The sequence below is a fragment of the Trichomonas vaginalis genome, chromosome III (assembly GCF_026262505.1).
Source record: "Trichomonas vaginalis G3 chromosome III, whole genome shotgun sequence".
NCBI lineage: Eukaryota > Parabasalia > Trichomonadida > Trichomonadidae > Trichomonas > Trichomonas vaginalis.
In genome coordinates, this window is record NC_067205.1 from 21468131 (window position 1) to 21494622 (window position 26492).

General features: G+C 32.0%; 3 protein-coding genes and 1 pseudogene across 4 annotated transcripts, besides 4 other annotated features; 2 read left to right on the top strand and 2 right to left on the bottom strand.

Moving 5' to 3' along the window:
• Nucleotides 1-4707: part of a mobile genetic element that runs on past the window's edge.
• TVAGG3_0739020 (uncharacterized protein) lies at nt 1294-1695 on the top strand (the record flags this gene model as incomplete). The annotated part of the gene is made up of 1 exon (XM_001317365.2): nt 1294-1695. One exon carries the CDS (start codon nt 1294-1296, stop codon nt 1693-1695), a length of 402 nt encoding a protein of 133 aa, XP_001317400.1.
• A 285-nt stretch (nt 4708-4992) lies between the features above and the next one.
• Nucleotides 4993-5271: a mobile genetic element.
• Nucleotides 5272-6631: 1360 nt separating this feature from the next.
• Nucleotides 6632-7614: a mobile genetic element.
• Nucleotides 7615-15865: 8251 nt separating this feature from the next.
• On the bottom strand, nt 15866-16938 carry TVAGG3_0739050 (annotated as a pseudogene). Its single transcript has one exon. A coding segment is annotated over exon 1 (1073 nt).
• A 1234-nt stretch (nt 16939-18172) lies between these two features.
• Nucleotides 18173-18451, bottom strand: TVAGG3_0739060 (uncharacterized protein; the record flags this gene model as incomplete). Its single annotated transcript, XM_001289840.2, has 1 exon — nt 18173-18451. The coding sequence occupies one exon, from the start codon at nt 18449-18451 to the stop codon at nt 18173-18175; it is 279 nt and encodes a 92-aa protein (XP_001289841.2).
• A 368-nt stretch (nt 18452-18819) lies between these two features.
• TVAGG3_0739070 (uncharacterized protein) lies at nt 18820-19019 on the top strand (the record flags this gene model as incomplete). Its single annotated transcript, XM_001287909.2, has 1 exon — nt 18820-19019. A coding segment is annotated over one exon (200 nt), but the record flags the coding sequence as incomplete, so codon positions are not given.
• A 1591-nt stretch (nt 19020-20610) lies between these two features.
• Nucleotides 20611-25751: a mobile genetic element.
• The last annotated feature ends 741 nt before the right edge of the window (nt 25752-26492 follow it).

Genomic DNA, 26492 nt, shown 5'->3' on the forward strand with positions numbered 1-26492 from the left:
TGAGTCATAGAGTTCAACTTCTTTTGGGAGCATACCATATGACATGTCCTTTGAAAAGTGTTGACAAAACGATTGAGATGAAATCTGTTCCATACGTATGTTATGGTAATTGTTTGTACATTGAGTCAAAAATAGCTAATGTCACAGGCATTTCAGGAGTTAATAGTAAAGGTTCAGTAGAATATAAATCCTTCTGTTATGCAGTCAATTCAATGTTCATTCCAAACGTTCCTGTCATAGTAACTCATTTAGGTAAATGGGTTCGCATTAGTCCTCATAATTTGAAAGACATGCAATTCAGACTTGTTGACTTTCAGGGCGAGCCTGTAGAACTGAAGGCACCAGTGCGAATGACTGTTGAAGTTGACTTTTTTAGAAAAATATTAAATGCAACAGCTTACAAGAGAACTCAGAGCTAAAAATATAAAGTATGAATGTTATGTATTAGGTCATGAACTTTGGTTATTGCTGTTTGATGAAACAAATGAGTTAGTTATGTCAGTCAAGAGAACAGAAAAAGGCGTCAAAGGCGCCGAGCGCAAAGCGCTATATTGTGTTAGTGAAAACTGCACCAAGTCAATAAGATTAGGTTTGCATTATGAAGATGAGTTCGATACTGTTGAAGAAGTTTTGGATAGATACTATAAGTTGCTTTAATTTACTAAAACATATTTCAAGCAAAGTTTATATTCTGTTGAAAGTTTTGTATACTCGTTCGAATATTTATACTTAAACTCAACTCCTGTAGTTCCTGGTGTTTCAATGATGCGGATGTTACCTATTTTCATGAATGGTGGCGTTTGACCACAGCATTCGATTTCAGGGTCGAGATAGTCAATGACACATTGTTTCCCTGTTATTCGTGAGATAACATTTTCAAGGTCCTCCTTTGTTAGAATTATTTGGTTCTTGCTTATAAGATTTACCAAAAGCTTCTTATCGTCTTTGAGTAAAATTGTTTGGTATAACTGAAGAAGGTAATGGTCTACGTTATCTGAAGGATTTGTTTGAACATTTGTGTAAGGGTTGTCGTTGGCTTCTCTTGAAAGAACTTGGTCGAGTGGTGGATACTCTAACTTAACATCTGATGTAGCGTTAGCGTTTGAAGCTGTGTTTAAATTCACGGATTTCAGCTCTGGTTCTGGCTCTTTCAAACACTCTGAACTATAGTTCTTTATGACAATATTGTTTGTCGTTCGTGAGTCAACATTTGATGTTGGTTCAATTGGAACATTAACGGCACCAGCTAAGATGGATTTGCTTCTCATTTCATATAGAATAAAAACCTTTTATATGTATGAAATGAACAATATACTCGACAAGGGTTTGAATGTAAAGCTAACGAATGAAAATATTGTTGAATTCACTGAGACAGGAGCTGTGTATAAAGATGTAGAACTACTGAACAAAAGAGCAAAGGGAAGAAGCAGGAACATGAACAAAGGGTGGAAGCCTATAAAAATTTATGTCAATGATGGCTCAGGAGGTTCAAACATAAAGTATGCAGAAAGTTATAGAGTTTATGCTCTCAAAGGTGAAAAGCCTTCATTTAAGAACAGCTATTCTAACGCATATCCTCAAAAGCTAACGGATGGGGAAGTGGATGATATGAATGACAGCAAAAATATTAACAGAAATGGCGACAGAGATGCATGGAATTTGTTTACCATCAGTCAATTGAAGGTTAAACTTTAAAACAATGTTGGTCGTTCCCATGGAATATTTTGACTTTAATGGTATTAGTCATGATATGAATCTCAAGGTATGAACGAGGAGAGATGAGAGACTTATATGCTTCCCAAATTTCTTCAAAAGGTAATGTTATACCTGACTGTTTCCAAATGAGTTCAATATCATAACGTGAGAAACCTTGAAAGATAACGAAGTCAGTTATGAGACGTTTTATGTTTAAAGCAAGAAAACGCCATGTTTGCATAAGTATTGCTACAGTTAAATGGTAATGTCTGACTTTAGTTATGATGTTAGCTAATGGTGAGTCAGGCTTTGACACTAAACCTTTTCCGGCGAAGTCGTCGCAAACGAGCAGAGTGTTTGAAGGATATTTTTTGAAGGGGTATTTTGAAAGTTTTGATAGAATGTAGTTTGTCAGTCGTTTCATATCGTAAACTCCTGAGTACTGACGTAAGTGGTGTTTGTCAATAATTCTTTCCATCTCTTCTGAAGTCTTTTGCATTCCTGACTGTATAAATTCAACGATGGCATAATATTTCCTCTTACGTCGAATGTAACGTTGAAGAAATTCAATGAGTTCGCTATCTGGAACTTTAACGACCGAGGCTTGAACTTTTGACATAAATGTTTTCGCTGTTGAGTCCATAGAGTCTGAAGTTGCTGATATAATGATTTGGTCATAATATGAATCTTGACCTAAACGCTCTGTTATGAGTATATGACGAATGAGGTTAAATGTCTTTCCTGACCCATCTTTCCACAATAGAAATAAACACCATTTGAACAGAACTCATAGTCCTTACTGAAAGGAAGAATGAGAGAAGAGTTAAGTTTGTCTGTAGTTTCATTCATGTCTTCATCTACGTCATGTATTAAATGCTTCATTTTATCTCCATTAAAAATGCAAGTCAGAAATATTCAGAACATAGCACCGAGTCTAACTGACAAGAGTATAAAGATATATATGAACACGTTATGATGAAACCTACCAAAATTCAAGAAAGTCAGTATACTTATGAATATCCAAGACACTGGGTAGAGTATGTAGGAGGTGAGAAAGCTATTGAAATAAGACAGGTTCGAAGTATTCCAGCAGGAAGGACAATATTATTGAAGAACTTTAATGTTTTGAGATATAATGATGAAACAAAGAAGCAAGATAGTTTTCCTATTGCTGTGTATGTGAACCTAGACACAGGAGATGACATGAAAGTTTTTAACACAAAGCTTCAAACGGTAGTGAGAGAACAACTGACTGCGGAAGGACACCCATTACCTTCAGAAGTTAGCATAGCATATAATTTTGAAACAAACTCAATAGATTTTAAAGTCGTCTCTGCAAAGAAGTCAGGTTTTACATTTAATGAAGCAGATGTATATTCGAATGAAAACTTCAAAGCTATTGCATGGTTAGATAATGACGATTGCTTTAAGAAAATCTTTAAATACAGTGACTCAACGATGTCAATAGATGACCTTCGTGGAATGTTACCATCGACGTTTACAGTAGAAGGTTCAGCAGGATTGCTTACAAGATTGTCAATTGGTTATTTGGTCTCGTGAGAACATTGTTATAAAATCCAGTATAAGTGAATTTGCTGAAGAATCTATATTATGTCTTTCAAACTACATGTATTCGCCGCCGAAGCATTATAGTATAACAAACTTTGTCAGTAAGTTTAACATAAGACTTGTCGAACCTTCTTCAATGAAAGATGTTGTGCTACCTAAAGATGGAAAGGATGGACTCATTATTGAGATGATTTTAATAGCATATTAAATGAGCTTGTTCTTGAAGGTCATTCATGATGAAATAACTGTTGTAGAAGATGTTAGCAATTGTTCAGACATTTTGAAGCGAATAGATGATATAAGAAAGAAGTTTATGAAGCCGCAACGCGGCGAGGACGAAGTCCATGAGAATGTTTATGTTTCATTGACTTTCTCCAGTAACGAGAACTTTTATGAGATAATATTGAAGAGAGATGATTTTAATATGGTGTAAATGGTAGCTTGGGCAGCTTTAGGCGCAATGGGAACAAAAGCATTAGCATTTGGAGCAAAAGCACTTGGAGCTTATGACGCAGTAAATAAAATGAGTGGAGGAAGAGTTTCGAAGACATTAGATGCAAATAAAGGAAAGATTGGAGCTGGGTTGCAAAGAAGTTAAGATTAAATAAAATAGGACTCATAAATAAAGCATCCAATTTAGTTGCGACTGAGTCAGAAAATGCTTTAGGAAAGGACGATGAGTTTGCAAAACACGCAAAAGACTTTAATGACCAGATGAAAGGTGAAACAATGCATTTAAATAGAGTCGATGGAACTCTTCCTCCACCAGTAGTTCTTCCGTATGGTCCCTATGGAATGTATGGAAACCCTTACGAAAGACCATTTGACCCATTGACTGGTGGAAGTAATTGGTATCATTACGGACGAAGAAGAAAGACAGTCAAGTTGGAGACAGACGTGAAGAAAGCAACTAAAAAGAAACCAAGGAAGAGAGTTATAAAGCAATGAATTCATGAGGTGAAAAAACAGGTGAAAAAACAGGTGAGATCTCACCACTTCACCTAAATTATATTTTTGCGCTATGTTTTCATACGTGTGAGGGTGGTGATATCATTAATTTTAAGTTTATTTTTAAGTTTATTTGGATGTAAATGACGAAAACTATTGAGATAACAAACTACAACGGTCATGAGTTCAAGAATTTGTTCTTCGTTCCTCGTGAAAATACATTCTATCAGATACGAGGGAGAAAGGGTAAAGTTAGTTTGAGCGTTTATGATAGCAAACATAATGGAAGATATATACAAGCAGTAGATACAAACGGTAAGCGTGTTTCATTAGCTTTGTCAAAACTTACTAACATTAATTATGACAGTGATTTTGACTCAGACGATTGGAGCGACAGTAGTGATACTGAAGAATATGAACTATTATGTGAAGCACAACAATGGAAAGAGTTGCAATACTTTTGTAAATGAGAACGTTAGTGTGTACGTTAGTGAGAACGTTAGTGAGAACGTTAGTGAGAACGTTTATTTTTTCATGCACGTGCATTGTGTCGCGGGGAGTTGCCATGGGCAATGACCTGCGCACAATATATAACGTACAGAGAGGTGAGATGAGGTGGTTTATGTGATAAATACTTTACGTGGCAGAAATAGTTTAAGGTTATTAGAAATATTGCATCTGCGATGTAAAATATACGTTAGTGGTTTTGTAAAGTGTCAGGTTGACATATCTTCGGTAAGATGGCGCGCAGTGCCACCGTACTGAAGATATGTATACTAACTTCAATTCCTACCAGAAAGTTCGAAAACTTGGTCGCAATTGCATCTGATTGCGACCAAGTTTTCGAACTTTCTCGAGGGAATAGGAGCCTACAAAGCACTGATTATGTATTAGTGCCTGGTAGGCTCCTATTCACTTTCTAAATGGGAGAAACTTTGCTTTCATAAGATAACATACGAACAAAGTTTCTCCCATTTAGAGTTTGAATTGAAGGGTGCGAGGTATATAGGCATACTATATATCTCTCACCCTTCAATTCCTATGAAAACAGTTCTAAAATAAAAATAAAAAACAAACTTAAATTAACTATTAAATTTTTTATATTTTAATTTCATATTTTTAATAAAATTCCTTATATATTATAATTATTATATTAAAAACCCTTTCGAATTTTGGCGCGAAAATAAGAGTAGGTGTCACTTTTTGTCACTTTTCTAGTGACCCTTTTCGGTACGGAACAAAAAATGTGAATTCATGTTCATTTGTAATTGTAATATCTTCAATTTCATGTCGAGAACTGTTGTCGATGACATAGAAGAAGTAAATATGTTCTGCATTGTTTTCGTTTGTGAATGTTCCTGAGACTGTGATATTTATATCAATTTTGTTGTGGTATGTAGACAGAGGTTCTTTGTTGACAATGAGAGATGGATTGTTGAATATATATATGAAATTGATGTTTTCTTCATTTGATTTCTTAAGACTTTCATCATAACAATAAATTGTGACTTTGTGAATTCCTTCATTCAAGTATGATGGAATATCGATGTTTTTATTGAATTCATGAGATGATGTATCATCTATGCTTATTGTTTTTAGAAGTCGTTCTAAACCATTGTCATCAATAATGTAATTTATTGTAACTGTTCCACTTCCATCAAGATCAGTGACATTTCCTTTGATTTCAATTTGATTATTTATTCCTTTTCGAATTTGTTGATTGTTTTCTGTTGTTATAGAAATTGATGGTGTATTGTAATTGAAATCAAATTGATAATGCAAATAATCTGATTGTTTTTGATTAGAATCAACAGCCCAAATATAAATTATATGTGTTCCTTCTGATAATGATGATGGAATTTTAACTGTGAAATCAAAATCATAATTTGTATTTATTTCATTGACTACTATTGATTGTGATGTCTTCTTAGTTGCTGTTTCACTGTCAAATTGGCAGTAAATATCAATTAGTTCATTGCCATCACGATCTGAAACAGATAAAGTAACAAAGATGTTGTAATCTGTATTCTTTGTGTATGATGACTTAGGAGCTGTTGTGATACTGATAATTGGTGGATTATAAATGTATTCGAATGAAAGATTATATGTTTTGCTATTAAAACCATCTTTTAATAAATAAATATGAATTGTGTGATTGTTCTCTGGTAAATCATTTGGAAAAGTGATTGGTTTAGTGAAAGTTTCATCATTTGAATCGACTTGAACTTGTATTGATTTTGAGTGTTATTATCTTCGTTGAAGTAATATTTAATGAGAGCTGTTGATTCTCCATTTGGATAACTTGCAATTCCTGATAATGTCAATGTCTGACCACTGTTCTTTATAATTTTTGTTGGACTTAAACCTAAATTAGATAGAGTAAGTTTATTTGAATATCCAACTGCAAATTCTAAAGAATTCTCGTAAACGAAAAAGGGGATTTGACGTCAAATCCCCGCTCACAAAAAGTGGACTTTACATGTCAAATTTTATATGCATGTAATGTCCACTTTTATGAATTTTAGGAAGGAATTGGAAGCCATGAGTTACTGACATTCATCAGTATCTCATAGCCTCCAATTCCTTCAAAAATGGGAGAAACTTTGTCCGAATAGTTTAACATTCGGACAAAGTTTCTCCCATTTTAAGAAGGAATTGGAGGGTAAGAGATATACCATATGAATGTATATCTCTTACCCTCCAATTCCTTCTAGAAAGTGTCCAAACTTTGGGTTAATAGTTGCAAACTATTAACCCAAAGTTTGGACACTTTCAAGTGGAGATGGAAGGCTTTGGGGTATATATTAATACAATATACCTCAAAGCCTTCCATCTCCACTACAAATGGGAGAAACTTTGTCCGAATAGTTTAACATTCGGACAAAGTTTCTCCCATCTTTCAATGTAATTGCTACCTGTGAGGTACTGACTTGAAGTCAGTGCTTCACAGGTAGCAATATCCAAAAATTTAAAAACATTTTATCAGTTCGTTAAAGAACTAGAGCCTCCTAGGTACTGAACCAGAATCAGTGCCTAGGGGACTCTAGTGATCTATATAAATCTGAGAAACTTTGAGGAAATTGTTCGACATTTCCTCAAAGTTTCTCAGCAATTTAGCGAGGAATGTTCGTTATCGTGTAGATATTTATAATATATACATGATAACAAACATTCCCGCTAAAAGATGTAAAATCTTATAAGAAATAATTGCAAAAGAATAACAAATTGCAACAAATTTTATATGAAACTGAACCTTATGAGGTAGTGATTCAAGATCACCGCCTCATAAGATTCAGTTTCAATCTCAAGTATCTCAAAAGTAAGGCTCTATTTTTGCCATGTAAAGTGTCACTTTACTGTCAAACCGTTTTTATCGTTTTCGTTTACAACAGAATCAATATTAGTTAATTGATTATCACTCTTAGCTTGTGCAGTTAATATGTGATCACCATAATCTAAATCGGAAATATAAATCGATACATCTGAATCAAATGTTCTAGCAATTGGATTAGTATTTTTTGTTCTTTTTAATTCTGAATCAATATAAAATTTTATCTCCACAGAATTACCTGGAGGATTATATACAGTATAATAAACAACCCAAACATTGTTTTTATCTGGAATCGTTTTCTTAGTTGGTTCTGTAAGTTCAATTCTAAATTCATCACCTGCAAGTAAATTTTTCTTATCATTTTCATATTTGTAATTATATTTTAATTTGATTTTTTTTCATTTCTTTCAGAAAAATTATCTTTTGAATTTTCAAAATATTCATCCATATTACGAGTATTATTGTGAAATATCGATTTAGATTCACTTAATAATGTAATATTAGACATTTTCGTTACGTAATTCGTTCATTTTTCTTGAGTTCGGAAATTTTGTTGTCAAAAAGATAAAACATATCATTGATATGTAGTGACATACATTTGTATTGTAAAGTTTATGTAGATTTAACAAGATTAATATGATTTCGTCAAAATTATTAAGTAAAAATTTTAAAATTTTAGTTTCTGGCGTTTGATATTCGTTCAATATCGTTAATTTATTAGTATTGTTCGTCAGAAATTATTGTCATACTGATGAAATTTGATTTCATTCCTTCAAATTAATGAAGGTCTCCATCAAAGTTTCCGTAAAAAAACTTCATTCTGTCAAATTAAGTCTTCCAATAACAAATTATTATATATATAAGAAAGTTTGATGAATTATTATTTCTTAGGAACTCAACAATTCCTCTGTATACATTTCATTTAGTACTGTCCAAGGGTAATACTTGCTTGATTCCTCAATAAAGCAATATATTTCACTCCATGATGCATCGTTGGATATCCCCATATCTTCCAAATAGACAAGTTATATAGTTGTTATTTTATATTTTATTGTACTTATACTATTGATATTCACGCACTTGAATCAAAGCATACATAAATTGTACTTATTGATCAAAAAAATATTTAATTTATTTAAAATGATTTAGTATTTATTAAAAATCAAATTATTGGAGTAGTCATAGCATCTAATTCATATTTTTCTTTCTCCTTGTTTGCCTTTAAATCTGGGAACAGAACTATTCCATAAATAATGAAGAGAATATCGAAGATTACGAAAACAATAAGCCAAATTTTGCTTCGACTAAATATAAATTATTTGTGTTATTTCAGAACAAATTGAATATAATATTTGAGAGAAGAAAATTAAATTATCTGAAAATTGACAAATCAATGATAATCCTACACTGTTAAGACCTAAGAATAGACTTATAGTGTTACCACTTGCTACTCCATAGCTAAACATGTTTCGTTTGCCCGTGAAAGCTAAAATTGAACAAATTATCAGGAAAATCAAGGAAAAGGCGGATGAAATTATCCAATGTATTCTTAATCCAAAGAAATAAATTGAAAAAGCAATAGAAATGAGAATAATACTAATAATTATTTGAAGAATATTATTAACTTGGATTATTTTGTAAGAAGATATGTGTTCTGGGGTTGCATTTGATATGACTATGTCAACAATGATTATTAATGGAGCTAAAATTAAGAGAATTGAATGAAAAATGTATTTTTTCTCTTTAGAAGCGTTTGATCTTGCTGTTATTTCAGGAGTTATGTTCGGAATAAACCAAATAAGTATACTTTGGATCAAAGAAATGGATGCAAAAACGTATAAAAAAATTTTTCTGTGAGATGTGTATAATGTATGGTTTCCGATATATGTTCCAAATATAATACCAACAAAATGAAGGATTCCGTATGAATCTCTTGTATTTTCTGGCGAAATATGCGAAATGTACAAAGGATTCATCAATAAATGGATATTTGCGGCTATCAATTGAAAGGCAATGACAACAAAAGCAGCAAAAACGTTATCCTTAGATATTGAAGCTTTTGATACAAGAGCGATTGAATTTGAAATACCTGCAGCAATTAAAATAAATTTTGTTCCGAATTTCCTGTAAGTAAATATAGAGGAAACAAGTGTGATGATGGTTATTGGTAAAACTATAGCAGCTAAAATATATTGATTCAGTGAGAGGCCTGAAAGAAAAAATATAGGAACACTCTTCCAATTTGCAATCGCACTTAATGCTGATCCAACGAATACAACTCCTACATAATATAATTGCTTATTCAATAAGATTCCCATAATTGTCAAATTTGACAACGATACATTTTTCTGACATTGGATCCATATTGAAAAATTGAGAAAAATCTTAAAACCGCTTTAAATAGAATGTATTGTTTCATTAATGAAAAAATTTTGATAAAAAAATCTAAAAAAATCTAATAAATTCGCTAAAAAATTGTTTAAATAATTGGAGTATTCAGATTGTCTGACTTTGATTTTTCTTCTTCCTGTATGTTCTTTAGTTCTGGGAACAATGTAAAGCCATATACAATTGTAAATATGCCAAAAACAATAAAAATGATGAGCCAAATCTTACTGAAGAGAAATATATGGATAGTGTCAATCAAAGACTCGCAAACAATGTTAAGAATTTGAGAAAAGAAAATAAGATTATCTGAAAATTGACAAATAAGAGAGAGGCCAACGCTGCTTAAACCCAAGTTCATACTTATATTAAAAAGATCTCCCATTATAAATCTAAATATGTTAGATTTGTTCATGAAATTTAATATTGTAACAATTATTAAGAAAACTAATACAAAAATAGAGGAAACTATCCAATGCTTCCTTAATCCAAAGAAATAAATCGTAAATATGATTGTTATAATTGTTATCAACGTTAATACATAAAAAACAATGTTAACTATGTTAACCTGATCAACAACTGAATGATCATGTACTATTGGAGCACAGTACCTAGGTACTGCATTTAATCCAGACAAAAATGGAAGTAACGTTAATGCAGCTGTATGGAACCAAAGTTTAACGTTTCTTGGAGCTTGTAATTCTTCGGAAGTTTCGGGAGTCATGTTAGGAATGAAGATAGTAAGAATGGATTGTATGATTGAGATGGCTGCATAAACGTATGAGAAAATTTTCCAATGTGGAGATATTGCAATACGAAAACCACTTATGGATCCAATTACTAAACCAATAAAATGGAATATTCCATATGAATTTCTTGTATTTGACATTGAAATATGAGAAATATATAATGGATTCATCAAATTACACATAATATATCCAACACCAATGAATGTTCCAGTAATATAAACGAGATATGAAGCGTTGGCTGCATTGAATGTCGCAATAATTAAACCAATTGCGATTAAAATACCGTTTATTATTGAATTGATTCTAGTTCCAAGTTTTTTGTACATCCAAATGGACAATACAATTGCTATTATTTCAACGAGGAATACTATTGGAAAATAGTAGTAAGTACTGTAATTTACTTCAATGATTTTGCTAGCAAGTATACTTTTCCACATTGTCGCTGCAGTATGAGTGACTACGGTGCCAAGAAATGCAACTCCGGCATACATAAGTTGCTTGTTGAGGATGATACCCATAATAATGGCAAATGACAATCTGTCTGACAGCGGATTTCTTATGAAAAAATTGAGGCAAATCTGAATGTCAGATATGTTTTGATGTATTTAGGTAGAATCTAAATTCTTGCAAAACAAACCGTAAAATTTACAATGGGCTCATTGAATATTTTATAAGAATCGAAAATTGAGGGAATCAATAAAATTTTAAAACGAACATTGACTAACCATAAGAGGAAACACATAATATGGAAAATATTTGATTAGAAGGGTAATTTTTCCACTTCAAATCATGTGAGTTCTTTCGATTTGATAAAATATTAATAAAAAAATATTTAAATAAATATGATTTTATAGTATAATTAATAATTTTAACATAGATAAGTGAAAACAAACTATGTTAATAAGCTGATTTGGGATCTAAATATTAATAAAATTAAATATCATGTTGATGGATTTGATGAGGCATTGATTTAATATAGTTGATGGATTTTTTACCTGTGAAAGAAAAAGCAAATATTTTGATAATCATAAATAAATTGAAATAAATGCAATAGAATTACATTTGATAACCATAATAAATGAGCGTATTATTCAGATGTTTTAGCATGATTTCAGCTAAATATTACAAAAAAAAAATAGCAGGGATTTTATAGTAGTAGGATAGGATGGGTTTTGTGACTTTTTTTGTAAACGTAAGAATTCATACAATATCGAGCGATTTTGTATCATTTTTTTAACATATGAAGTAAAAAATGTATGATTCTTACGGTTTTTATTCTTACGTTTTTGAATAAATCAAGATTTAAAAAATTTTCAAAATTGTAAGACATTTACACTCAGCCCATACATAATGAAATAAAAAATAAAAAAATTTTAAAAATCATTTTAAAATAATTTATTTTTTCATCTTTTATAAAAGAAGTTATATATAGATGATGTCAGATATTCCACGATTAATTAAACATTGTTTAAATCCTGAATGGAATCAATGAAGTCATAAACGAGTAAAATAAACTTTAAAAATTCATGTCTTACGAAAAATTAAAACTTAGTTATGTTTATTATTTTATTTTTTTATTTTGTATGAAATGAGTGAATCAAAATTCGTGACTGTGAATCAATTAATGGATAAACTTTCACCAATTCTCACCCAGGTTAAACAAGTAGACGTTTATTTTGATGATTACATACAAAGTTTATTTTATAAAGGTAAGTTTAATATTAAACCTATTGCTTTTGCATTTGATGGTAAATTAATCGAAAATTCAAAAATTTGGGAATTAATTCCGGATATTGAATTTATAACAAATATTAAGGATAAATGGTTTAAACAACAAAACCACCTCACTAAAGTTCTTTGTAGATTAATGATTAAAACTGAAGAAAAAGAATTTAACGGGTTTAAATATCATCCATGTAAAATTTTAGAACTTGGTAACGAAAAACTTCAAAAAAAATTAAACGAAAGACTATCAAAAGATAAAGTTGAAAGAGTAAATAAACTCGCTAAAGGTAATGGTAATGATGAAGATGAATTTGATGAGTTCAACATAGAACTTTAAGAAACTAATGATTATTTGAATTTATGAAATCAATTATTTGATTCATTCTTTCTTCAATCTCTTCTATTCTTTTTGTTAAATCATCTATTTTCATTAATGAGGTGATTCTTGATTGAGGAATAGATTTCAAACTAACCACTCCTTTTATTTTTGAAATTTTGAATCCATCAACTTTAAACATTTTATTCAATTTACACGTTGTCAATTCTTCAAATAATTTTTTATTATTAGCATAATAGTCATTAAATTCTTCAACAGATGAAAAAAATTTTTATTTCAGTAATTGGTTTAACAACGTTTATTTTTTGTTGAACATTTTCACTTTCATTTATTTCTTCCTCCTCTGTTTCATTTATTTTTAAAATCGGTTTCATTTATCATTAAATAAAAATTAAAAAATAAGTGATGAAAATGAATTTTTTAATTAATATTAAATCAGAAATGGCGGCAGGATTCTTTAAAAAATTATGGGATGGAATTAAGAAAGCTGCGGGTTGGGTTTATAAAAAGATTATTAAACCCGTTGCAAACTTTTTGGCACCAGTAGCGAAAACGGCAGGAACTATCATAGGTGGAGTATTAGGTACTAAAGCAGGTAATCCAGCGATGGGAGCACAAGCAGGTAACGCAGTTGGTGGAATTGCTGAAGGAATACTTAATAAAATAGGAGGTAGATAGTGGAAAAATAAATAAATATTATTTTTATCTTAGTATCGGTTGAAGTCTTTGATAAACTTTTTCTCTTTTATTTAATACTTCTCTTATTGGGGCAGCTTTTGGCGTTATTGATTCAGCAACGTCACTAATTGCTTCTTTATTCTTAAATATCCAATTTGCCCCCTTCTTCAATGTTTCCCAAACTTTATTCGCCCCTCTTTTTACTCTATCCCACAGTTTCTTAAATATACCTACAGCCATAGTTGATTATTTCATTAAAATTAAAAATTCATTTCCATCTTTTAATTTTGATTTTTTTATTTATTAATAAATGACGACTAACTATTTAGTGCCAAACACCAAACCGATTAATGGAAATGTATTTCATTCATTCGAAAAGATAAATGAAATATTCGCAAAGAATGACGGTAGAAGATATTATAGAGAACTTGAAAGTTCATGCTATGACTCTGATGCTCCATATTTTGATGATAAACAAACTCATTTAAGAATTACAAATCCAGCTCATGATGTGAACCAATTAGGTGACACATATATTAAACGCAAAGTTAAAGCAACTCTAGTTTCAAATAAAGCTTTCACATGTGATGCCGCTTTTAAATGCATGCGTTTATTCGTTGGTTACAAATCATCAAATCAAAGCTTTAAACAATTAGAAGTAGAAACCGAAAGAGGTGATGCTGGTTATCTTCAGATGGATTGCGCCCGCGAATCTTTTGCATTTGCAACATATAAACCAAAATCAGAAAGGAAAGTTAAAAAGTTTGTTCATTCGTTATATAATAATGTTCAAAAATATGATAACTCAGTATGTGGTAAATATATTGACCCTTCAGAAGTTTTCAAGAGAGCAAATGAAGAAGTTGATGTCACTTTTGATATGATTATTCCGATAAATGATTTGTTAGCATTTCGGGCGTTCGATGATTATCCTAAATCATTTGGTGATATCATTCTTAAATATTATGTTTTCAGGGATACTTTAGTATTTTGTCAGGTTGACCCGTTAAGAGTTGCTGATTTACAAAATTACGTTTATGAAAAGATAACTGATGAAAATTATGAAAAGATTATGAATCATGTTTATAAATATGATCGCAAATTCCAACAAATCGGACTTCCTGCCAAATTAATTACAAGCTTAGCCGCTACATCTGCTGACGCAACAGTTGATGACATTATTATTTCATGCACAAAGATGGAAGTTTTAGAGGATAAATGCATTACACCAGGATACGGTTTAATTGAAGAATCAGTTAAAGCAATACCACGTTTATTTAGTAAGGAAGATCCATTCATGATTCCAGCTCAACATATTGACGTTCGTTCACTAAATGGAGGTTGCATCACTCCTGAAGGTATTAGCTCAGATTTCTCATACGCTCATCATAATGTTACAGATGTTGTGTTAACATTTCCAAAGAATGCAATGCAAAGAACAGTTTTAGAAAATCCAATGCTTCGAGGTCTTCAGGTCACTATAGATTCCAGAAACTTCCCCGATCAAGCGATGACCACAGTGGGTGACATATTCTTTACACGTATGCTTCAAGCTTCTGATTTAGATGGAGTGAATGAATGCACGGAAGAATACGAGGACTCATTAACTAGACCACTGAATGATGATGATGGCGCGCCATTAGCTAGAACATGGAAAGACCAAACTTCATTCTTATGCACTATTCCAGTTCAACGTGATGGAGCGGGTATATTCTTTGATGGATTAGAAACTTTCAACTCACAAGTTACAGTACAAGTGAAAGCTTATCCAATCATTCAGGGTGAAAATGACACTTACTGTTCAAAGGTGACAAATCCTCCTCAGGTTTGGTTTACTAGGACTACATATTGGACATGGACACCGGATGAAGGTTTGAAATATCATCCAACAGGTACACCACCGCAGTATAGAAGTTCATATGATGAAATATTGATGAATAGAAATGTTTAAAATTATAAATTTATTTTTGATTAAATGGAGTTAAACTCATCCACCCCTTATGAAGAATTAGCAGGAGTATATAATACATACGTAGATGATATGATTAATGAAGCATTGAGTGATAATAGAAATGCTCTATCTAAGGAAAAATTAATGAAAATTCCATATTCTGAATGTTACTTAAATTCAATCACTGCAGCAATTGGTAACAAAATAAAGGTAAAACATTAACGATATTAAAACAAATTATCATTATTGCTAACACTTCCCCCTATTCACATGTGTTAATTTATATCAACCGTTCAGGTTCACCTTCAGATGATACATTTGAATCTTTAAAGCATTTAATCAAAATTCCAATTATTTATTTATCACAAGAAGAAGCAGAAGATTATTTAAAAAACTTTTTAATGTATAAAGAATTATATAATACAATCAAGAAGCAAGGATTAGAGGATAAAATTATTGATAAACAACGGGATGAATTATTTGAAACACTTTCTATTTCAAATTTTGATAGAGAATTTTTGCGGCTCATGATTATATAATTTATATAATTCATCAATATCTTCTTCTGTTAATACTTTATTTTTGAAATCTTTCAATTGTTTAAGTTGTGATTTAGTTTTTCCCTTTGTATATTCATTATTTTTAATTTTGTCTTTAATTTTAGAAATTATTTTCTTTACAATGATTTGCTTAAATTGTGAAGATGAACCCAGCATTGATTTTATTTTCCATTTTGCAGTGTTTAAATCACGAAGAATTAAATTTAAATCAAACTTTCCCGAATTAAAACCTATGATATTCACTTTATTGAATTCCTCATCTAGAAGTTCTTTAAATGCTTCCTTCTGTTTTTCATTTAATGTATGAGACAAAGTCCCCACCGTTTGCGGCTTCAATAATTCTTCATATTGTTCAATATTTGATTTAGCAATAATGAACAGGTTGAAAATAAAAACTCAATCCAATCAGAAAATAAAGAATCACTTGAAGTTAAGCAAAAATTCCTCGTATATGTTTTATCATTTAATTAACCGTTGATGATACCATGAATGGTTTTAAGTAAGCATTCAAAGTTGCACACTCAGAAAGTTGTAATTCTTCTTTAGTCTCTAATGTTTCAAAGTCAAAAGTAATATAATATCTTGTCGGTTTATAATATTTCTGCAAATTGTGAGCTAATAACCACTGATATATTTCTGTTTCGTAATATGTGGTGCATATTGTTGCTGTGTCTTTTGCAACTGAACGTCTTGAATTAATCTCCCATTATTTTCTTTACATTTCTCACAATGCTTTAAAAATCTTCTTTGGTTTTTCCTTTCTGGATCATCGCGGATAGAATAAACTTCTTCTTTACAATATGGACAAACTTTATAGCCGGTGAGTGCTTCAACGTCTGTTATTCTGTCAGCGTGAAGTTTTCCACATGGACTCTGTGTTAATAAAATATTTACTGTTTCAAATTCTGGATCTATCATATTGATTCCACTAATGGAAAGTCTACCTTATTTATGTCCACGTCTTCTGGTTGAGGATCACAATAATAGAAATCAATATTAACATTTAACATTCTCGCTAATCTCTCACTTTCTGATGAATGTCAAACCCTTCATATGCATCTATTGCTTCATTTAAATAACTTCTACGAGTTTTAGGATTAACACCATCAGGAATGTTATAGAAGCGTTTAAATAACCTTCTACCTTCTGCTCTAATTTGATTATCATTCATTTTAGCTGTTCCGTTTTGTTCATTTATGTAAGAATAAAAAATTAAAAAATAAATAAAAATAAAGTTTATTTAAAGCCCATAAAATGAATTAAGAACACATAAATTTTTATCATCTGCGACGTGACGAATACATTTTAATTTACTCAAGAATGCGTACCCTGATACATTAAATCTAATTCCTGTCTTATTTAATTTCACAACTTTGAAAAGGAATGTATGAATAGCTATAAAATGATGAGAAGATGTTTTATGGGTTGCTTCCATTTTTTCTGAAATAAATGAATAAATATAATGCTTATACGTTTTCATATCTTTTATATTCTTAATAACGAATGGTATAGACCTTTCAACTTCGTCTTCCTTCGGTGCTGTTCTTTCATATGAAACATTATAGTTAGTATGGTTATCTTGGGTACGGAGGCACTGCGCGCCTCCTTACCCATTATATGTGAATTTGACACTTTACAAAACCGTTAACGTATATTTTACAACACAAACGACAACACTAACTTAACCTTAAATATTTACAAAGCCGCCAACCACTTCACCTCACTAATGAAAAAATAAACGTTCTCACTAACGTTCCCACTAATGTTCTCATTTACAAAAGTATTGCAGCGCTTCCCATTGCTGTGCTTCACACAATAGTTCATATTCTTCAGTATCGCTGCTGTCACTCCAATCGTCAGAGTCAAAGTCACTGTCAAAATAAATGTTAGTAAGTTTTGACAAAGCTAATGAAACACGCTTACCGTTTGTTCTATTGCTTTATATATCTCCCATTATGTTTGTTGTCATAAACGCTCAAACTAACTTTACCCTTTCTCCCTCGTATCTGATAGAATGTATTTTCACGAGGAACGAAGAACAAATTCTTGAACTCATGACCGTTGTAGTTTGTTATCTCAATAGTTTTCGTCATTTTATATAAATAAAATAAAAAATAAACTTAAAAATAAATGATATCACCACCCTCACACGTATGAAAACATAGCACAAAAATAAATTTAGGTGAAGTGGTGAGATCTCACCTCTTTTTTCACCTCTTTTTTCACCCTGTTGAATTCATTGCTTTATAACTCTCTTCCTTTCTCCAACTCTTCTAACTTCTTCCTAAGTTTAGCAATGTTGTCCTCATGAAGTTTAATCTTTCTCAAAATTCCTTCTTTATCTAATGGTTGCTTTATCTTTCTAAACTGAACTCTACCATCCTTCATAGTATGAATGTAAAAACCTTCTGGAATAGTTCCTGATTTAATGTATTCTACCAAGAACTTTTGTTTCATTGCTTCAGTGACTTTATTTGTCATTTCAATCAAAGGTGAAGCTAGCACAGCGATAATGGATTTCATGACTTTTTAGTATTTCATGCAATCTTAACAGATAGCCTTACAAGTACTTCCAGTATCGCTAGCTGTCCCTCCTTTTTATATAACTCCATGACATTTATAATCTCGCGAAACTTAACAGGTAGCATAACAGATTAAAATCAGATGAGGTTTTGAACCAAAATTTCTAAGCACAGTGTCAAGGATTTTGAGGAACTAGGGACAGAGTGTGCAAAGTCAAGATTTAATTTATCTTCATCTGTTTCATCAGCTATCTCATCTAATATGCCAATATTTTATTCATAACTCGTGGCAAACTCACTAACTTTCATTATGTTCATCTGCATGCTTCATCTGATAGAAAGTATGACTTTCATTTATTCTGTGAGATAATGAAAACTACTAGGGACAGAGACCATGACAAAGTTCATGACCTCCTCACTGTTTCATGTATGACCTCCTTACTGTTCTCATGTATGACATCCTCACTGTTCTCATGTATGACATCCTTACTGTTCTCATGTATGACATCCTTACTGTTTCTCATGTATGACCTCCTCACTGTTCTCATGAACTTTTCATTATTGCATGAACTATTTCATTATTGCATGTATGACCTCCTCACTGTTCTCATGAACTATTTCATTATTGCATGTATGACCTCTTACTGTCTTTCATAAGCGTTTCAAAGTCTCCTTTACTCATTACTTCAATCTCATGCTGTTCACAATAGTATATGATAGATACAGAAAACAAGAGAGTAATCTTATGCATAAACAAATTCAAACGCTTGTACGGGTTCATGTAGGACAAACATTATTTTTCAACACTAACGCCAACACGTAGGACAAACATTCATGACTAACACTACTGTATAACATAAATGTTTTGTCATGATTTCTTCATCGTATATGTTTTGTCATGATTTCTTCATCGTAATGAGTGTAAATGACCCAAAATATATTTTAGGGTAGAAGGGTAGATCTAACCTCATTTCTACCCTCTTTTTTTCACCCTCTTGAATTTTCGTACGGAATCTCTTCCCTCGGTTTTCCGAGGGAAGCAATCATATGAGGAAATTCTTCTAAAAGTTCTTTTGTCTGTTTGTTTTCAAACCAATGATATGCTTGCTTTGTAGAACGAAGAGTATTATAAGGCATTTTGTGAAGAATATAGCAATCGCCTGAATTCAGACGGTTGCTTTTTATACAAAATTCACACAGGAAAATTCTTGAGTTTTGGTTGAAAGAATACGGTCAAGCCAAAAGTGGCTCGACCTCAAAACAAGCATTTTATGAGCTTACTAAGGCGTTATGAATGAATTCAAAGGTATTTGCATACATCCTGACCTCGTTCATTTTGTTGCTGAATTCAGCAAAAATAATGTTTAGGGTAGATGGTTTTAGGTGTCACTACGTCACCATGTCACCAGGTTAATTAACTTCTCTTAAAATTACTGACAACATGACATTTAGACAACAGTCCAGGAAATAAACTTCATCGTAAATGTTTTGTCAAGGTTTCATCGTATATGCTTTGTCAAGGTTTCATCGTATATGCTTTGTCAAACATGAACGTAAATGTTTTGTCATGATTTCATCGTATATGTTTTGTCATGATGCAAAAAATAATGAGTTCATTTACTCACAATATTTTTGTACAAAATGTAAAGTATGGCGGTTTGAAACCGTCGGGAACCTTCACTTTTTTGACGAAGTGCAATTCTTCACTTCGTGTCAAAACTTCATCGTAATGAGCGTAAATGATCCAAAAATAATGTTTACGTTCATGGTTTCAGGTTATTCAATAATTAATTATTTTTGAAGAACTGAAGGTGCTACCATGTTACCATGTGCTACCAGGTTAATGAACTTCTCTGAAAAAATGAGACAACATGACATTTAGACAACAACACAGGAGGAAGGCAGTTATGAATTATTTTTGAAGAACTGAAGGTGTCACTACGTCACCATGTGTCACTCGGTCATTTAACTTCTCTGAAAAAATGAGACAACATGACATTTTGACAACAACCATCACTCAGCACGCAACGGCTATTGAAGGTTCGACAAAACATTTACGTTCAATGTTTGACAAAACATATACGTTCATGTTGACAAAGCATATACGATGAAGTTTTGACACGAAGTGAAGATTTGCACTTCGTCAAAAAATGAAGGTTCGACAAAACATTTACGTTCATGTTTGACAAAGCATATACGATGAAAAGTTTCGACAAAACATATTTACCGTTCATGTTTGACAAAGCATATACGATGAAGTTTTGACACGAAGTGAAGATTTGCACTTCGTCAAAAAGTGAAGGTTCGACAAAACATTATACGTGTTCATGTTTGACAAAGCATATACGAAGAAGTCTTGACAAAACATATTCGAAGAAGTCATGACAAAACATATACCTCATGTTTGACAAAACATATACGAAGAAATCATGACAAAACATTTACGCTCATTACGATGAAGAAGTCATGAAAATTCATGAGGTGAGAAAAGAGGTGAGAAAAGAGGTGAGATCTCACCTCTTCACCTAAACATTATTTTTGGGTCATTTACGTTCATTACGAAGAAGTCATGACAAAACCTATACGAAGAAATCATGACAAAACATTTACGCTCATTTCGATGAAGAAGTCATGAAAATTCATGAGGTGAGAAAAGAGGTGAGATCTCACCTCTTCACCTAAACATTATTTTTGGGTCATTTACGTTCATTACGAAGAAGTCATGACAAAACATTTACGAAGAAATCATGAAAATTCATGAGGTGAGAAAAGAGGTGAGATCTCACCTCTTCACCTAAACATTATTTTTGGGTCATTTACGTTCATTACGAAGATGTTATACCATCTAAGAACTTGCGATTTTCATACGGAATCTCTTCTCTCGGTTTTCCGAGGAAGCAATCATATGAGGAAATTCTTCTAAAAGTTCTTTTGTCTGATTTACATCTAATGAAAAAGTTTAGAAGAATTTTCTTATTCTTTCTGGCTTATTTTTGTTTTTCCAGTACTCCCGCTCTAATGGTCCCAGATGTGTTGACTTTGACTCTCTCAAGTTCTTAGATGGTATAACATCTTCAACGCCTCCTTCATAAGTCTTGACAAAGCATATACGAAGAAGTCTTGACAAAGCATATACGAAGAAGTCATGACAAAACATTTACGATGAAGTCATGACAAAACATTTACGAAGAAGTCTTGACAAATCATTTACGAAGAAGTCTTGACAAAGCATATACGAAGAAGTCTTGACACGAAGTGAAGATTTGCACTTCGTCAAAAAAGTGAAGGTTCGACAAAACATTTACGAAGAAGTCATGACAAAACATTTACGAAGAAGTCTTGACAAATCATTTACGAAGAAGTCTTGACACGAAGTGAAGATTTGCACTTCGTCAAAAAAGTGAAGGTTCGACAAAACATTTACGTTCATGTTTGACAAAACATATACGTTCATGTTTGACAAAGCATATACGATGAAGTTTTGACACGAAGTGAAGATTTGCACTTCGTCAAAAAAGTGAAGGTTCGACAAAACATATACGTTCATGTTTGACAAAGCATATACGAAGAAGTCTTGACAAAACATATACGATGAAGTTTTGACACGAAGTGAAGATTTGCACTTCGTCAAAAAAGTGAAGTTTCGACAAAACATATACGTTCATGTTTGACAAAGCATATACGATGAAGTTTCGACAAAACATATACGTTCATGTTTGACAAAGCATATACGATGAAGTTTTGACACGAAGTGAAGATTTGCACTTCGTCAAAAAAGTGAAGGTTCGACAAAACATATACGTTCATGTTTGACAAAGCATATACGAAGAAGTCATGACAAAACATATACGCTCATGTTTGACAAAACATATACGAAGAAATCATGACAAAACATATACGCTCATGTTTGACAAAACATATACGAAGAAATCATGACAAAACATATACGCTCATTACGATGAAGAAGTCATGAAAATTCATGAGGTGAGAAAAGAGGTGAGAAAAGAGGTGAGAAAAGAGGTGAGATCTCACCTCTTCACCTAAACATTATTTTTGGGTCATTTACGTTCATTACGAAGAAGTCATGACAAAACATTTACGAAGAAATCATGACAAAACATTTACGCTCATTTCGATGAAGAAGTCATGAAAATTCATGAGGTGAGAAAAGAGGTGAGAAAAGAGGTGAGATCTCACCTCTTCACCTAAACATTATTTTTGGGTCATTTACGTTCATTACGATGAAGTCATGACAAAACATATACGCTCATGTTTGACAAAACATATACGAAGAAATCATGACAAAACATTTACGCTCATTACGATGAAGAACTCATGAAAATTCATGAGGTGAGAAAAGAGGTGAGAAAAGAGGTGAGATCTCACCTCTTCACCTAAACATTATTTTTGGGTCATTTACGCTCATTACGAAGAAATCATGACAAAACCTATACGAAGAAATCATGACAAAACATTTACGATGAAGAAGTCATGACAAAGCATATACGATGAAGTTTCGACAAATCATTTACGTTCATGTTTGACAAAGCATATACGATGAAATCATGACAAAACATTTACGATGAAATCATGACAAAACATTTACGATGAAATCATGACAAAACATTTACGATGAAGTCATGACAAAACATATACGAAGAAGTTTCGACAAAACATGTACGATGAAATCATGACAAAACATATACGATGAAGTTTTGACAAAACATATACGAAGAAGTCATGACAAAACATAAACGAAGAAGTCATGACAAAACATAAACGAAGAAATCATGTCAAAACATTTACGATGAAGAAGTCATGACAAAGCATATACGAAGAAGTCATGACAAAACATAAACGAAGAAATCTTGACAAAACATTTACGATGAAGTTTCGACAAATCATTTACGTTCATGTTTGACAAAGCATATACGAAGAAGAAGTCATGACAAAGCATATACGTTCATGTTTGACAAAGCATATACGAAGAAATCATGAAAATTCAATGAGGTGAGAAAAGAGGTGAGAAAAGAGGTGAGATCTCACCTCTTCACCTAAACATTATTTTTGGGTCATTTACACTCATTACGATGAAGAAATCATGACAAAACATATACGATGAAGAAGTTTCGACAAAGCATATACGAAGAAGTCATGACAAAACATATACGATGAAGTTTCGACAAATCATTTACGTTCATGTTTGACAAAACATTTACGCTCATTCCGATGAAGAAGTCATGACAAAGCATATACGATGAAGTTTTGACAAATCATTTACGTTCATGTTTGACAAAGCATATACGATGAAATCATGACAAAACATGTACGTTCATGTTTGACAAAACATATACGATGAAGAAATCATGACAAAACATTTACGAAGAAGTCATGACAAAACATAAACGAAGAAATCATGACAAATCATTTACGTTCATTACGATGAAGAAATCATGACAAAACATGTACGTTCATGTTTGACAAAACATTTACGATGAAGAAATCATGACAAAACATAAACGAAGAAATCATGACAAATCATTTACGTTCATTACGATGAAGAAATCATGACAAAACATGTACGTTCATGTTTGACAAAACATTTACGATGAAGAAATCATACAAAACATAAACGAAGAAATCATGACAAATCATTTACGTTCATTACGATGAAGAAGTCATGACAAAACATCTACGTTCATGTTTGACAAAACATTTACGATGAAGTTTCGACAAAACATTTACACTCATTACGATGAAGAAGTCATGACAAATCATTTACGTTCATTACGATGAAGAAGTCTGACAAAACATTTACGCTCATGTTTGACAAAACATTTACACTCATTACGATGAAGAAGTCTTGACAAAGCATATACGTTCATTACGATGAAGAAGTCATGACAAAACATATACGCTCATGTTTGACAAAACATATACGCTCATGTTTGACAAAAACATATACGCTCATTACGATGAAGAAATCATGACAAAACATTTACGATGAAGTAGTGACAAAACATATACGATGAAGAAGTCTTGACAAAACATTTACGCTCATGTTTGACAAAGCATATACGTTCATTACGATGAAGAAGTCATGACAAAGCATATACGATGAAATCATGACAAAACATAAACGAAGAAATCATGACAAAACATTTCCGATGAAGAAATCATGAAAATTCATGAGGTGAGAAAAGAGGTGAGAAAAGAGTGAGATCTCACCTCTTCACCTAAACATTATTTTTGGGTCATTTACGCTCATTACGAAGAAATCATGACAAAACATATACGAAGAAATCATGACAAAATATAAACGTTCATTCCGATGAAGAAATCATGAAAATTCAATGAGGTGAGAAAAGAGGTGAGAAAAGAGGTGAGATCTCACCTCTTCACTAAAATATATTTTTGTCTGATTTACGCTCATTACGATGAAGAAATCATGACAAAACATTTACGAAGAAGAAATCATGACAAAGCATATACGCTCATTACGATGAAGAAATCATGACAAAACATTTACGATGAAGAAGTCTTGACAAACAATTTACGTTCATGTTGACAAAGCATATACGCTCATTACGATGAAGAAGTCTTGACAAAACATTTACGATGAAGAAATCTTGACAAAGCATATACGTTCATGTTTGAACACATTCATTTACACTCATTACGATGAAGAAATCATGACAAAACATATACAATGAAGAAATCATGAGATTAGAAATGAGATTAGAAATGAGGTTAGATCTAACCATCTACCCTAAACATTATTTTTAGTCGTTACGTTCATTACGATGAAGAAATTTCGACACATTCATTTACGCTCATTACGAATAAATCATCATGACAAAACATATACGTCATTACGATGAAGAAATCATGAAAATTCAATGAGGTGAGAAAAGAGGTGAGATCTAACCATCTACCCTAAACATTATTTTTGGATCATTTACACTCATTCCGATGAAGAAGTTTCGACAAAACATTAACGATAAAATCATCATGACAAAACATTAACGTTCATGTTTGACAAAACATATACGCTCATTACGATGAAGAAATCATGACAAAACATTTACGAAGAAGAAATCATGACAAAACATATACGTTCATGTTTGACAAAGCATATACGTTCATTACGATGAAGAAATCATGAAAATTCAATGAGGTGAGAAAAGAGGTGAGATCTAACCATCTACCCTAAACATTATTTTTGGATCATTTACACTCATTCCGATGAAGAAGTTTCGACAAAACATTAACGATAAAATCATCATGACAAAACATTAACGTTCATTACGATGAAGTGTTCTGATGAAGTCATAACTGCCTTCCTCCTGTGTTGTTGTCTAAATGTCATGTTGTCTCATTTTTTCAGAGAAGTTAAATGACCTGGTAGCACATGGTAACATGGTAGCACCTTCAGTTCTTCAAAAATAATTAATTATTGAATGACCTAAAAACCATTAATGAAAACATTATTTTTGGATCATTTACACTCATTACGATGAAGAAGTTTCGACAAAACATTAACGTTCATTACGATGAAGAAATCATGACAAAACATATACGCTCATTACGATGAAGAAATCATGAAAATTCAATGAGGTGAGAAAAGAGGTGAGAAAAGAGGTGAGATCTCACCTCTTCACCTAAACATTATTTTTGGGTCATTTACGCTCATTACGATGAAGAAATCATGACAAAACATTTACGAAGAAGTTTTGACAAAACATATACGAAGAAGTTTTGACAAAACATATACGAGGAAGTTTTGACAAAACATATACGTTCATTACGATGAAGTTTATTTCCTGCTGTGTTGTCAAAATGTCATGTTGTCACACTTTTTCAGAGAAGTTAAATGACCGAGTGACACATGGTGACGTAGTGACACCTTCAGTTCTTCAAAAATAAGTCATTATTGAATAACCCGTGTTGTTGTCAAAATGTCATGAGTTAAATTACCTGGTGACCGAGTGACACCTTCAGTTCTTCAAAAATAAGTCATAACTGCCTTCCTCCTGTGTTGT